Source organism: Chlorocebus sabaeus, chromosome 6 (assembly GCF_047675955.1).
Source record: "Chlorocebus sabaeus isolate Y175 chromosome 6, mChlSab1.0.hap1, whole genome shotgun sequence".
In the NCBI taxonomy this organism is placed as follows: Eukaryota; Metazoa; Chordata; class Mammalia; order Primates; family Cercopithecidae; genus Chlorocebus; species Chlorocebus sabaeus.
This window is the reverse complement of record NC_132909.1, coordinates 57,316,868-57,331,485: the sequence shown is the minus strand read 5'-3', so window position 1 is coordinate 57,331,485 and position 14,618 is coordinate 57,316,868. Positions and strand designations below refer to the sequence as shown.

Sequence of the window (14,618 nt, the reverse complement as noted above, 5' to 3'; positions counted from 1 at the left end):
GTTTTAAATGAGATAACACAAGCGAACCTCGTAGGCTGGGCAAGTCAGGGCCACCATGGGAGCACTTCCTGTTATAAAGCAAGACCTGCCAGTCACCTACAAGGGAACAGGCAGGGTAGCTGTTCTCGGGTCTGAATTCCCAAGCCTGTCACTCTAATCTAATGCCTGAGATTATGCCTTCTGAGCCGTAACGATCCCATGAAAAATGCCTGAAATCCAATGAAACTGGCGTGCTTTTGCAAATTGTAATAAAAAATAAAATAAAAAACATACGGAATGCCAGACCTTCCTTTAACATCATATTGCAAAAGAAATCCACTCCCCAGAGGCCGAGTCCCCCTGCTGTTAGTGGGGCTTCCCCGGACCATGTACTGACGTGGAGGCTGCCACTGCTCAGGCGGGAAGCTCCTTTGGCCACCAGCCCGGCCCAGCTGGGGGCTGTGTCTGCCTCTGCCTCTGCGTCCTGCCTTGCTCTGCAGGGCTCATGGGCTGCACTCGGACAAGCGCTCTGAAGGCCCTCCTGGCGGGGCTCGGGCAAACATGCAGAAACCTTCCACAGAGCTTGGCAGCTCCCGACTGACATTTGAGCCCCCCATGTCTGAGATCCAAAGAAGCTGGGGGCCCCAGGTCCACAAGGCTCTGTTGAGCTAAGAGGAGGAGGAGGGTTCACATCTCACTGGTGGCGGAGGGGGCACCTCCCACAGGAGAACTCAGCCAAAACGGAGACAGAACTCACAGACTTTCTGGAACAGGCAACGCTGCACCCAACACCCAGCTCCAGAAGAAGAAAAGGGAAGGTGGCCAATGTGCTCTCTGCCCCAAGGCCTCACCCTGCCGACACACAGGGCGCGGTCCTCTGCTTTTTGTGTCAATGACATCCTACAGTCCCTGCTCTGCGCCTTGCCTTTTCCATGGGGCACATCTGGGAAATGCTCCCCATCAGGACCGAAGGGGCAGCTCCACCAAGGCCTGCATAGGCCAGGCGCAGCGGCTCACGCCTGTCATCCCAGCACTTTAGGAAGCCGAGGCAGGAGGACCCCTTGAGCTCAGGAGTTCAAGGCCAGCCTGGACAACATAGTGAGACCCCACCTCTACAAAAACTATTAGCTGGGCATGGTGGTGCAATGCCTGTAGTCTCAGCTACCTGGGAGGCTGAGTTAGGAGGATTGCTTCATCTCAGGAGGTCAAGGCTGCAGTGAACTATGATTGCACCACTGCACTCCAACCTGGAGTTTTTAGAGACTCTGTCTCAAAAAAACAAAACAAAAAACAAAACCACGAAGCCTGGATGGCCGGCTGATGTGCCATTTGGGGCTTTACGGCCTTTTACTACATATTTAAGAATTCTGTGTACGGTGAGATGGACATCTTGGTGGCTTTGGTTACCACTTACCTCCTTCCCTTGGCAACTCTTCTTCGCGAACAGGTGCCATCCTCATCACCCGATGGCCATGGGGCATGTGCCTCGTCCTTTTCTCCCCGCCCTGCTGACTCCACACCACACATGCTGCCAGCCCATGCTCTTTAAAGTATAGATGCTGATTGAAGCCGCCCTGTGTGGCCTTACAAGCCCTTCCCTAGCATGGGATGTTTACAATCATTCCCAGGGTCCCCTCGGCCTTCTCTGAGCTGTTAAGGCAAGCCCAGAAATGGAGGAATCCTTCCCCCACCAGGCAGGCGCCGCAGCAATCCGCACCGCCAACACCACCAGGGAGGCGCCGCGATCCACACCGCCAACACCACAGGGAGGTGCTGTGGCAGCAGGCGCCACCAAAGTCACCAGCGACTCAAGTGCAGAAATGCCACATCGCACGGAAGCGAGAAACTGGGGTCTGGGCAGGGGCACTGAGGGCAGCAGGAACCCCGGGGGTTCCCCAAACCCGTGAAGACCTGGGACCGTGCTCCCCATCCAAGGTGAGACCACTCCATGCTGCCAGGAGTCCGGATGGGGGAGGGCTGTGAAGATTTCCCATGCCATGGCCAGGCGCGATAGATCACGCCTGTAATCCCAGCACTTTGGGAGGCCAAGGCAGGTGGATCACTTGAGGTCAGGAGTTCAGGACCAGTCTGGCCAACATGGAGAAACCCCGCCTCTACTAAAAATACAAAAATTAGCCGGGTGTGGTGGCGCACCTGTAGTCCCAGCTACTCAGGAGGCTGAGGCAGGAGACTCACTTGAGCCCGGGAGGCAGAGGGTGCAGTGAGCCGAGATCACACCACTGCACTCCAGCCTGAGTGACAGCACGAGACTCCACCTCAAAAAAAAAAAAAAAAAAAAAATAGATTCCCCACACTGTACACCGGCCCTGTGTGCACCTCAGTCTGTGGCCTGCATCTCCATAACATGAGGACCACCTCCTAAAACAAGCTCCCTGTGAACCTGACTTTTCAGCAGCCTGCCCCTTGGTGGGGCACACACTCTGCCTGCCAGCAGCTGGGGTCTGTCTACAGCACCCACTCTATAGAAGGGGGTCTGATTCCCAGGGAAACGCACACACAAACCACATGCTCGCACACAAGCGCCACACACACTCAAGTCTGTAGCTGCTGGGGGAGGGTCCCCAGGTTGAAGAGTCTGACCTGGCTGCTCCAGGCCCCTCCCTCCTAGCAGGCCCTGCCCTGCCCTGGCCAGCCCCTTGCGATTGGACCCATGCTGAGGGGGCGTCCAGCACCAGGCTCATGGACCCCCAGCTCTCAGTGTGCAGCTGCCTGGCTGGCAGTGCCACAGCAGGACCCTGGCTACCTGCGGATGCAGTAGGCTACCACTGCTGCCCTGGAGCCCAGGGGCTCATCCGCCACCTTCCCCTGATTTAAACAGCACTGAGCTTTCACAAGAGATCATCTCTTTTTAAAAGCCTTAACAGACACTAGAGTCTGCTCATGTATAACAGTAGAGTGGCAGAAGATGCAGCCACCGGCCTACAGAGAAAATGATTATATGTGGTCCAATGAAATCATCAACCCAAACAGCATCTGACCACGGGGCTCATGAACGCTCTCGTCAGCCGTGGCACCAACTCCCAGCCCCCTGATCCAGGAACCAGGGCGGAACATTTAGGATGATGCCAGCTGCCAGTGGGTGGTTCCACAGCCGACGGCAACAGACATTGCATGGCTGGTGCTTGCCCTGCTGTGGACGGGGACAGGGATGGGAGGGGGCCTTAGAAGCAGCCAGCCTGGTGTGGAGAGGGTGCAGCATCTCACGGCTGCCGACGAGACATCTATGGCTACCACGTCCCATCCCTCACGCTGCCTCTGCCCCGCCCTCGGCGCCGACCCCGAGCTGGAGACCCCTCCACAAACGCCTCGACGCCGACCCCGAGCTGGAGACCCCTCCACAAACGCCTCGACGCCGACCCCGAGCTGGAGACCCCTCCACAGACGCCTCGACGCCGACCCCGAGCTGGAGACCCCTCCACAGACGCCTCGGCGCCGACCCCGAGCTGGAGACCCCTCCACAGACGCCTCGGCGCCGACCCCGAGCTGGAGACCCCTCCACAGGACACATCGGCAGCACTGTGACAGGACTGTCTGTGGGGACAGCGATGACCTGCACCTGTGCTGCCCAGGACACGGCCGCCAGCCCACCTGGCTATTAGCAAGGGCTTGACCCACAGCTGGCCTGACTGAAGGTGGAGGGTGCATCCTATTTCATTTTGGTTAATGGATATGGTGCCATGTGTGGCCTGTGGCTCCTACACTGGACGGCAGGCTCTGACGCATCTGAACACCACAGCCAGTCCTGGCTCCTCCACGTCCCTCTGTGCACTCCTGGCACCAGCACACACCCACACGCCCAAGTCCTCATCCCTCGCCTGTGCCCCCACCTCCATCCTATCACCAGGTCCTGCAGGCACCACCCCTAAAACACAGGCCCATGCTGTTCCCTTCTTCCCGTCATGCTGTCCCCTTCTTCCCATGCCCACAGACCCCATGCCCGCCTAGATGGCAGCCATCCATGATGGGCTCCCTGCCCCATCTCTCCCATAATCCCTTCTCCAGCCAGTGGCCCCCTCCCTTGCTGAAATGCCCAGTGCCTCCCCCAGCACACAGTGATGAAACCTAACTTCGAGGGCCCCTGTTGCAGCCCATAACCTCTGACGTTTGGCCTCTGCCAGGACCCCCGCTCAGGGACCTCGCGATCTCCGTTCCTCCCCTGCAGTGCTGTTCCCCGCACTCCTCAGCAGCCTGCACCCAGGGCCTCACAGAGGAGTGTTCAGAAGCAGCGTGGTAGCAGCTGTCGTCGGTGCGTGATTCACACGCGGGATTGGGGCCTGCCCGGGGCCAGCGCCTGGTGTCCTTAGAAGCAGACAAGAGGACACAAAGGCAGGGAGGAGGGGCCACGTGGCCACCGGGCAGAGAAGAGGGCAACACCCCTGAAAGTCAAGCAGCCCTGAGATCTCGGCCAGCCCCGAAGCCAGGAGAGGCAGGGGGGTCTCCCTGGCGCCCTGAGGGGGCTCGGCCCACCACACACCCATCTCAGCCTCTGCCTCCAGAACTGCGAGAGGATACACGTCGGGTGCTTTCAGCTGCCCGGGCTGTGGACTGGGCTACCCAGGTGGCAGACACACCAGGCCGCAGCTGCAGCATCCTTGCGCCCTCTCTAGGAGCAGAAATTCCTCTTCCCACCCTTATTTGTGTCCTGTCTCCTCCCTGGACCTCGATGGCCTCGCCCGCTGCCTCCCCAGCCGCTGAACAGTGACCTGCGCTGTGACCACTGCCCAGCGGATGCCGACCGGGGCGAGTGGTGGTCACACTCCTCTCACAGCCATCTCAACCATCTGTCTGGGGTGGGCATGGGCGGCAGGTGCCTTGGCACACAAGGCGTTAAACACCAAGGAAGGGGCAGAGGCGCCCGCACCCGCACTGATGGCTCACACAAGGCGTGGGAAGGATGAGCGGGCCCCCTGTTTCTGATGTAATTATCAGCGCTGCAGCGGGGCCGATAACAAACCAGTTCATTAGGAAACCCACTGGAAGCACTCGGCAGCCACGTCAACAAAACAATTAGGCGCCCGCTCCCAGGGCTCCCTGGGCCTCGGCTGCGGGGCCATTCCCGGCAGCACAGCGAGCGGCTCCCTGCCCCTCCGGGCCTGCCAGGCCATGCAAGGTCACGGGCCTTCCATGGCCTTCCACAGCCTTCCATGCTGCCCCCACATCCACCAGGTGCCAGGGGAGGCTCCGATGTCCCCTCTGGCCCTCCCTAAATGAAAGTAGCCTCGCATGTGTCTATCAGTGTTGGGAGCCCCTGCAGGGACATGACAAGCAGGCAGCTGCACGCCTGACTCCAGGCCACCAGGACCGGCCTTTCTCCTCCACATACTGCCCTGAAGGGGCCTCAACGGCCACGGCAGTCCTGCTTCTGTGCCAGGCGCCACCCAAGTGCTGTTCCATGTCACTTCCAACAGCCCGAGGAGGGAAACTGAGGCACAGCGCTAGGAGGGGAGGGTCTGCACCCAGGCAGATGGCTCCAGGTCTGAACTGTGGGCCCTATGAAGGGTCACACCTTGGGTGGGGAGGGGACACGCGATTAGGGGTGCAGGGGCCCGTCCCCCACAATCCCTTGCCAGCGCTTGCTCCTGGAGGTTCTCTCTCACTCTCCGGGTTACGACTCATCCACAAAGGCCGAAGATCGGCCATGAGCTGGGATGCCCTGATATGGGAGAGGGGAGAGCTCCACCAGTTCTGACTCAGGGCCAGGCCCCGCGAGCCCCCTCGTCTGGCTCTCCTGCTTCTCTGACGGCTGTCCCCTGGGATCCCTCGCCGGTGCCCCTCGAGGGGGTCCCGCCTCTGCCTGACCCCATGAGCAGACCCGCTCCTCAGATGCCAGGCAGCACCCAGCTGCAGCCGCCAAACCAGCTCTGTCCATGAAGGATGGTAGAGAAGACTGGGTGCTGCCAAGCCGGCAAAGGCCCTGGAGCCACACCACAAGCCTCGGTCTAGAAAAGCCCCCAACCCTCCTCTGGGGAGATGTGCCCCCTCCTCCCGACCAGAGCTCCTGGGCAGCAGAACTGGGAGTATTAGAGGGTGTGATCCCGAAAGCTGAGAGCAGCAGGAGAAAGGAGGGAGGGGCCCAGCAGGCAGCCTGGAGACCCAGGTGTCTTTGATGGGTGGCCCTGCCCCCACGGGAGTGGATGTGTCTGCAGACATTGTGGTTGAAACAGCTCGGTGGGGGTGTGCCTGGCATGGGGTGGGTGGAGGCCAGGGGTGCTGCTCAGCACCCTGCAGTGCCCAGGATGGCCCCAGCCCAGAGAAGGATCTGGCCCCAATGTCCGCAGTGCTGGCGGAGAGACTAAACGAGGCCTTCTTTCCAGACCACTCCTCTCCTAGCGCACCCTCCAGACGTGCCGCATAAACGCTAGGCCAAGAGCCAGCACAGGGCCCGCTCACTCTGACCCGGCCCGGGACCCGCTCTGCATGGTCTTAGCTGTAGATTCTCCCAATGCTTCTGCATGACCGTGACAGCCCCTAAGTCCACACATAGGAAGGGGCCCCAGAAGCCCTGACCAGGGTCAGAGAGGCAGGGAAGATCTGGGAGAAGGAGCAAGGGAGACATACTTTACATCCAGCCCTGCAACACCACACATCAGAGGCTCACTGAGGCAGGAGGCCAAAGGCAGGGCACAGGCCGGCCGTGGGCTCCAGTGGGCTCCGGCAGGTCAGAGGAGGGGCTGGAGTTTCCGGGCCTCTGTGGGCCCTCCTCCCTCCCACACTTCCCCAGCCCCCGCCTTCCTTCTGCCGCCTCCCCCTGGGCTCGGTTAATCACCCGGAGCAGGCGGCCTCATTACCAAACAGAAGGAACACACAGTTCTCACAGGCAGCAGAAACAATTTGGTTTGAATTTTACAGTAATTACGCTCAGTACACCCCAGGGCTGGGGTTTCAGGAGAGGCCTGCTTCCTGCGGAGCCCCCACCCTGGCCGGATGCAGGAGGTGGGGGGAGATGGGTGGCGGTGCTTCTGGGGAATCCAAATCATCGTCCCCTTCCCAAGCTCAGTAGAAGTTCTCCCTGCCAGACACCTCCCGAGAGCCCGAGATGTCCCGGGGGAGGCTGGTGCGCAGCAGGCCTCACCCACAGACAGCTGGCATGGAACCAGTTAAGAGCACGGGGCTCCCCGGCCTTCGAGCTGGGCTTCCCATCCCTTGTGCTCTGTTTAATTCTCAATCAACTCTCCAGGTGACAGGGGAGTTTCGGGACGCCGCTGAATCCCAGGCTCTGGAGGACAGACCCTTCTCTACCAGCACCAGGCGCCACCCACCGTGGGGTCAGCCCGGCCGCGTGCTGAGCTAATCTAACACGGCGTGCAGGCTTGTAGGACTAACTTGAGTTCGGCGTGAGAAAGGCTGCTGCGTGCACATTTTATTTCTTCCAGTGAGACGGGAACATCCTTGTGATCTGCCTTGTCAGTAATCCCACTACAAAGCCTGCCTGCTGGAGCACATGCCAGGGATTCTGCTCTGAGACACGGAGCCGCCGCCTCTGGAGGCCCCTCCACCCGCCCCCACCGGGCTGTGCACAGGACACACGCCCAGGACACGAAGCCACTGGCCCAGGAGACACCTGGTGAGCAGGGAGGGTGTGGGCTCCCAGATGCCCCATCGGCTTGTGCCTCCAAGTGGGGCAAGGGAAGCAGAGGAAGGTCAAGGGTGTGCTGGGCCCGGCTTCCTGCTATGTGACCTTGGCAAAGTCACTGCACTACCCTGGTCCTCCTAAGGTGACAAGGCCCAGAGTTGGCACTTGACGGAGGGTTATATTGTCGCGAGAGGGAGAGGGAGAGGGAGAGAGGGGGGCAGAGAGGGAGAGAGAGGGGGAGAGAGAGAAAGAGAGGGAGAGAGAGAGACAGAAGATGTTACCATTGAGATGGCTCTAGTTGAGAAAAGAGACCTCTCAAAACGAACCCAGTATTGCACCCTAAGCCTCAGCCTGGCGAGGTCGGGGCATGGAGCAAGGCGTGCGGCTAGGGAGGCAAGCCTGCTGCCCTCTGCACTCTCACTTCTCCTTGGCAGACCTGGGGGCTGGGATCCCTCCCCAGCACACAGCAGGCGCTCAGCAACGCTGGGCTGGGCTTCCAGGACCTGCCACTCTGCCCTCTCCCCGGCACTGCCTCACCCGCTCAGCAGGGAGGAAGGGGAACAGGCTTTGGGGTCTTCACCGTTTTTGGTTTTTTTGTCTTGTTTTCCCTTTTTGTGGAGAGTGGGGTCTCACGATGTTGCCCAGGCTGGCCCTGGACCTCTGGAGTCACGCAGTCCTCCTGCCTCGGCCTCCCTAGATGCTGGGATTATAGGCGTGAGTCACTGCGTTTGGCCTTTTGTTTGGTTTTTAATCCCCATTCTGAAAACAAACCAACGAAGCAACAACAACAAAAACTTCTCCCACTTGGGAACTGTGGGGTGCTCGCTCAACAAGCAGCTAGGAATGGCCAACCCCTCTTCCCTCCCCAGAGCTACGCACCTCTGACTATGAAAAGAGGAGTGTGTGGTGTTTTTCTTTTTTTTTTTTTTTAGTACAAAAAAAGAACCATATTGAAAAGTTAGCGTGTATTTTTAAGGTATCCCAAATTCCATGACATCAAACTAATATCAACCAATAGTTGGGCAAATCTCCCTTTCCCAGCTAGAGAACCACAACCCCACCACCTCACAACCCCACCACCCCACCACCCCACCACCTCACCACCCCACAACCCCACGACAAACGGGAATCACCACAGTCGCCGTCGGAGCCTGTTTTTTCACTTAAAGTGCTGCGTGCACCTCTCCAAGCCCAAAGACACAGAGCACACCCCAGGGAGCAAACGCATTTTCCCGGCTGCACAACGTTCCACTGGCTCAACCCACCCCCGGTCATACAACTTCCCACTACAACAATCGAGGCTACAGCTATCCTTAGACACGGAACCAGTACGCACATGTTCCTGAGACAGAAGCGCTGGGCCACAGGAGACACGCGTGTAATCCACGGCAGACGGCCTTCCAGAAAGGCCGCCCATTTTTGATTCTGGATTACTGTTCCTCATTTGCTAAGAACTGATCTGGGGGAAGGATGTTTCTGGACGATTTCCGTGAGATTCGCGTACCCTATAATTCACCAGGTGTGCCACGCAGGAGCTCGTGTTCCCACAGAGTGGGGCAACCATTTTCACCCTCCAAAGAAAACCCACCCCCATCCGCTGTCACCCTCCAGCCCCCACACCTACGCACCCCTTCCTGCCTCTGAGCACTGGCCTGTCCTGGACATTTCATAGAAATGGGGTCTCGCACGGTGTGGCCTCTGGGTCTGGCTTCTCTCACTGAGCGGGGTGTCCTCAGGGTTCGCCCACACTGGGCCTCGCTCCTTCTCATGGCTGAGCGGATGGTAAGGTCAGCTCCCACTTCTCTTTGTTTACCGTATTCCCCAATTTCCAACAAAGCACATTCTTCCTTCTGTATCTGCCCCAAGGCATGTGTGGTTGAAGCTGGCAGGGGCGCCCTGCTCCTCTGTCTCTTGAGGATGTCAAAACCTCCCACTGTCATCCTGCCCCTGTAACCACAACCCGCTCTTTTGGGGGTCCTGGCCCGTTCCCTGCAGCCTCAGGGCTCCCTCAGGGACTCCGGTGGTCTCTGCTCAGCCGTGGCCCCTGCTCAGCCGTGGCCCACAGATGAACGCCTAGGTTTTGATTAATTATGGAAAAGCCTGTCTACATATCACGAGTGGAGCTGTGGGCAGGGGCCACCTCCCCCCATCGACCTCTGCTCCAGATGGAAGTGGAGCCCAGGGCTCTGCTCAGGTCTAGGGGCCGTGGGAGTGAGGGTTTGTATCCATGGTGTCCAAGTGATGCAGCCTGCATGGTCCAGAAATCATGGAGGGAGGTGGAGACAAAGCCTGGGCCGCATTTGTACACCCACCTCTCTTTGATCAGAGGGTTTTTGCAGGGGCTGCTAAGAGCTGGATGTGAGCGCATCTGGTGGATGGAACCGTGCTCCAGAGGAAGCTAAGCCGCCAGCTCCCTGCCCCCGCAGGGATGGACAGTCACCCTGACAATGATGGGCCCTTGGGGGCCCTCAGATGCCCGGGGCCTACCCGAATGGGGGGCCACATCCCACCCACGAGGAAACAGGCTCCCTCCTGCTCTCCGGCAGGCAGTGAATACAAGGAATGGGGCTCTCCCCCACAGGTGGGCATGAAGAGCAGGTGGTAAAGAACTTCTAGTTCCTGAGGGCAAAGCAACCTCCTGCCTGGCATTGAGCTCCGGAAAGACACGAGATTCCTACAGAGGAGACTTAAACCTGCGCTGCCCAGCGCCCTCATGCCCCAAACCCTCCTATCAGTCCGGCCCACTTCCGGAGAAGAGACTCGAGTGAAGTGAACGAAATCCCAGCCCTGAAGCCGGGGTCCGTCCCAAGGTGGGAGTCTGTCAGGCAAGGCAGCTGGCCAAGGCTTTGCGGCTCTGAGATACTTAACACCTGTGTGCTTAAAGAGGGTCGCACACCGAGGCTGCGGACCGCTGCAGAGCTCAGCCGCCTTAGGTCTGGGAAAGTGGCACAGAGATGAGGAGCTCAAACAGAACACTCAGATACTCAGAGACTGGCACTCGGCAGGAGGGGAGATGCCGGGAAACCTGGGTCTAGGAGGCCACACCAGCAGGGCAGTCAAAAATGACAGTGGCACTACCTACCCTACCCCCTAAAAAGAGAGGACTGACCTCAAAAGTGGCCCTGGCCAGCAGCTCTCACTGGGTCCAATCCTGCCTTCAAGGGATGCTGCATGATGTCTGGGGACCTTTGCGGTTGTCACCATTGGGGTCCAAAGGTCACCAGCCCTGAGGGAAGCAGGTCCATGACACCAGGTGTCATAGGGGATGAGTGGGAGTGGAGAGCTGGGATGGGGACACAGCCGTACCTCCCCCACACAGACACACAGGGCCAGGGCCACCAGGCCTCCTCCTGCCCCGAGAGGCACTCTGTCGCCTGCTGCACAGACGGGTGGTGAGGGTGAATGCCCGCAGACCGGCTAGAAAGGAAAAACACCCACGGGAATAAATCCCACCCGCTCCTTGACAATGGCCTCCACGTGCCCACGGCATTCTGCTGATGGGGAGCGGATGAGGCCTTGCTTCCACCACAAGCGTGGGCCTGGGCTGCTCCATCTCACCTGGTGGGCTCAGGCAGGCGCCAGCCCTGCCGCAGAGGGTGGGAGGGGAGAGCCCCACGCTGCCTCGTGTGTGTGCACAGGGCCCTGGAAGCTCTGCCCAGGGGCTCTGGTAAAGGCTGTGTGTCTAGGTAAGCCACCTGCTGCAGGGAGATCGTGTTTCTTGGGGATTTTACAGCCAGGGGGAACCTTGGAGAGCTTCTGGCCTGTGGGGGCAGACCTGGGCCAAGGGCTGGGCCTCCTGCCTGCCATGGGGTAGCCAGGGATGCTCTGTGGGCAGGTGGCAGCACGTCCATGGCACTGACCTGGCCTGCTCAGGGCTGCAGCTGCTGGCAGGTCCATCCGGAACTCCAGAGGCAGCTGCACTGGCTCAGGGTGTGGTGAGGGGGTGGGGGCCAACCTGCTTTCGCAGCAGGCCCTGGGGGCTGGGCGGGGGAGGAGGTGGCTGTCCTGCAAGCCATGCGCCCCTCTGGGTTCTGCAGATGGTTGGGGGGGGGGGGGGCGGGGACAGGGACAGGCTTCCTCTGCAAGGGCCAGGCAGCACATGTCTCTTGGCTTTTCAGAACTCCTCAACTCGGCAGGGCGAAGCGGACGCAGACGCCACCTCCATGCCAGGGTGTGGCTTTGCACAGGATGTTCATTTGTTAAGCGAGACTTCAGTTTCGTCTGGCTGTCACAGGTCACACGTCCTTTGAACTGTCCTCCTGCCACAACCCTTTGAAGATGTAAACCTCCTGCTCAGTTTGCAGACGGCATAATGCCGGCCTGCCAGCTCGGAGCCCTAGCTTGCCAACCCGTGAACACAGACACCCAAAATTCACAGGAGGGTGGCTTCCCACCGTCAGCTCCTGAACACAAAACTGACAGAAAAGGGACAACGGAGTCGGGGGCAGGGGTCCCTAGGGGTCAAGGAAGGCGAACAAGCTGACAAGCAAAACTGTCTCTAAGCAAATGGAGGGGTGGAAGCCGCCTCCCCCGCTCTCCTCTGAAGAACATGCTGAAAAGAAACTGGCCCAAAATGCCAATGGGATGGGGGAGCTGGGCTGGCCAGAGGGACACCAGAAAAGGGGGATTCTGGGCTGCCCCTTCCCTCCAACTGGGTTGCACACAGATCTGGACAAGGCCCGAGCCCCACTTGACCTGGACCGTTTCCCTGCCTTTTAATGCTCCTCTGTCATCTGTGCGGCGAGATGCTCTAATAGCCTCTCCAGCCTGGGCTGCTTATGGGAGCAGAAAACCCTGCCAGAGTCAGGGGCGGGCTGCCCCGCCAAGAAGCCTGAGAGCCACCGACGCCCCCAGACAGCCATAGAGGCCTCGTGGCTAATGACACTCCCTGCGTAAGGCCCTCGCCGCCCAGGCCAGGCCTGACTACACCAGGGGGTGCCTGAGCAGGGGCTGGGACAGCGGGGCTGGGGGCTCCAGGAGGGAGTCTGCCTGGAACCCCTGGTGTGATTCACGTGCTGCACACTGCTTGTTCAGCAATTTCACGCTACGCCGCCTGACAATGGAAGCGTGGAGCCCAATCTCAGTCTACACTTCCCAAAAGTCACTTGTTTGTGAACACATGGCTGAATCCCAAATTGCTTTTAATATCTGGGCAGTCCCCACTGCGCCGCTGCAATTTCAGTTCTGACGGCACCTCTAGGACAAGCCCGAGGCCTGAGGCTTACAGCTCAATCTGCTGCTGGGCTGGTCACAACACCCGCGGCGCCCCCACAGCGGCACAAACACACAGACACATGCCCTCTCAACACAGCGACGGCCCTGAGATACCTAACTACTCCCTTAGATCAAAAAGCCGAAATCCCAACTTCCGGATCTCTCTTCCTTCAGCTAAGCCCAGAGTCTTCACTAGAGACATTGGGGATTTTCTGAACTGAGTCCCGGGCGCACCTCTCAGGGCCTTGCCTGCTGTAGACCCCTGTTCTTTTTCTTAACTGCACCGAAAGCAGAGAAACAGCCAGAAAAATAAAGGTTCGCTCATTCGTCCAGACCAGCGCAGCCAGGAGAGACGTCACACAGGCCACCTATGCTGTCCCCATTTTCCCAGCAGCCAGGCGAAAAAAGCAGAAAGAGCTGGCGTGCCGCGGTGGCTCACGCCTGTAATCCCAGCACTCTGGGAGGCCAAGGCGGGTGGATCACTTGAGCCCAGGAGTTGCAGACCAGCCTGGCCAACATATTAAGACCCTGTCTCTGTAAAAGGGGGGTGGGGGGAAAATAAAAAGAAACAGGTGAAATTCATTTTTTTCTTTGAGACAGGGCCTCACTCTGTTGCCCAGGCTGGAGTGCAGTGGTGCAATCATAGCTCATCAATGCCTTGACCTCCAGGGCTCAAGAGATCCTCCTGCCTCAGCCTCCCAACGTGCTGGGATTACAGGCGTGAAGTCACCATGTCCAGCCAAAATCCATCTTAATTATATAAACATATATAACTTACATACATAAATTATGTAATTTATACATAATTTATATTTATATACAATCCACATAAATTATTTATATATTTATATAAATATATATAATGGTGCCGGTGGAGGAGACACCTCAAACCCCAGACCCAAGCAGTCGGCCATGCCCAGGAGGCCCACGCGGGCGGCGGGCTAGCTGGTGTATGGAACTAACTGCAGATGGGCCCTGGGCCACCGTCGTCCACCCGGCCTGCCCACCTCCTCTCTAGTCTTCAAGGTAAGGAGCGTTCTGGGCAAAAGTTCTCTGAGGAGTCCGGAAACAGACCCTGGTTGAGAGTCCGGGCCTTGGGCTGAGCGAAACGGCTGCTGGACCAGCCATGGGCAGGTGGCTGCAGAGCAGAGGCAAAAAAGAGCCTCTGTCCGCACTGCTGTGTCCTGCTCCCAGCCGGCAAGCTCTTACCTGAGTGGCCACTTTGCCGTAGTCAATCCACCGCAGGGTGGCGAAGTTGGTAGATTCTGCACAGTTGAACCCGTGATTGAAGCCGGCGTGGTAGCCGTATGGAAATGTGATCATGAATTCCCCAGCCTCCTGTGTGATCTGAGGAGGGAAAGGGGATGGGTGAGGGCAGGGCCACTGGACGGGCACCAGGGGATGGGTGCGGGGACTTCCCAGCGGGTGCCAGGGAGCCTGGCTCACAAACCAAGGGGGTTTCACAAAGTCAAAGGTGGATCCAGGGGCTCCGGGGCTCCAGCCCATTTCCCACACAGCTCATGAAGGACACGGTGAGCAGGCGCGGCCACAGCTCTACAACCTCCATTCGGCTCAGCTGGGCCCCTCCAGCCCCAGCAGGCCCTGCCCTGCCCCAAGGCAGCCGCCAGCACCACTCCAGTGGGAGAACTGCGGATGGAGCCGTGGCTGGACACGATGCCTGTGGGGCGTCTCCAGTCGGACCCTCACAGGGAGCGATGGGGGCCTCCTGCTTTGGAGGTGGCTGAGTCACACTCACAGTCACTGTGACACGTCCTGAAGCAGCTGGGGCTGGTGTTGGGGCGGGCGGTGCTGGCAGCAGCTTTAGAGTGCT

General features: G+C 59.1%; 1 protein-coding gene across 3 annotated transcripts in view; it reads right to left on the bottom strand.

Annotated features, from left to right (window-relative positions):
* KDM4B (lysine demethylase 4B) overlaps positions 1-14,618 on the bottom strand; it is a 184,648-nt gene that overhangs the window by 55,380 nt on the left and 114,650 nt on the right. For all 3 annotated transcript variants that reach the window (XM_007994886.3, XM_007994888.3, XM_073017075.1), the window contains exon 9: positions 13,997-14,134. In XM_007994886.3, the coding sequence (XP_007993077.1) occupies positions 13,997-14,134 (138 nt within the window). The remainder of the gene's footprint in view (positions 1-13,996; positions 14,135-14,618) is intronic.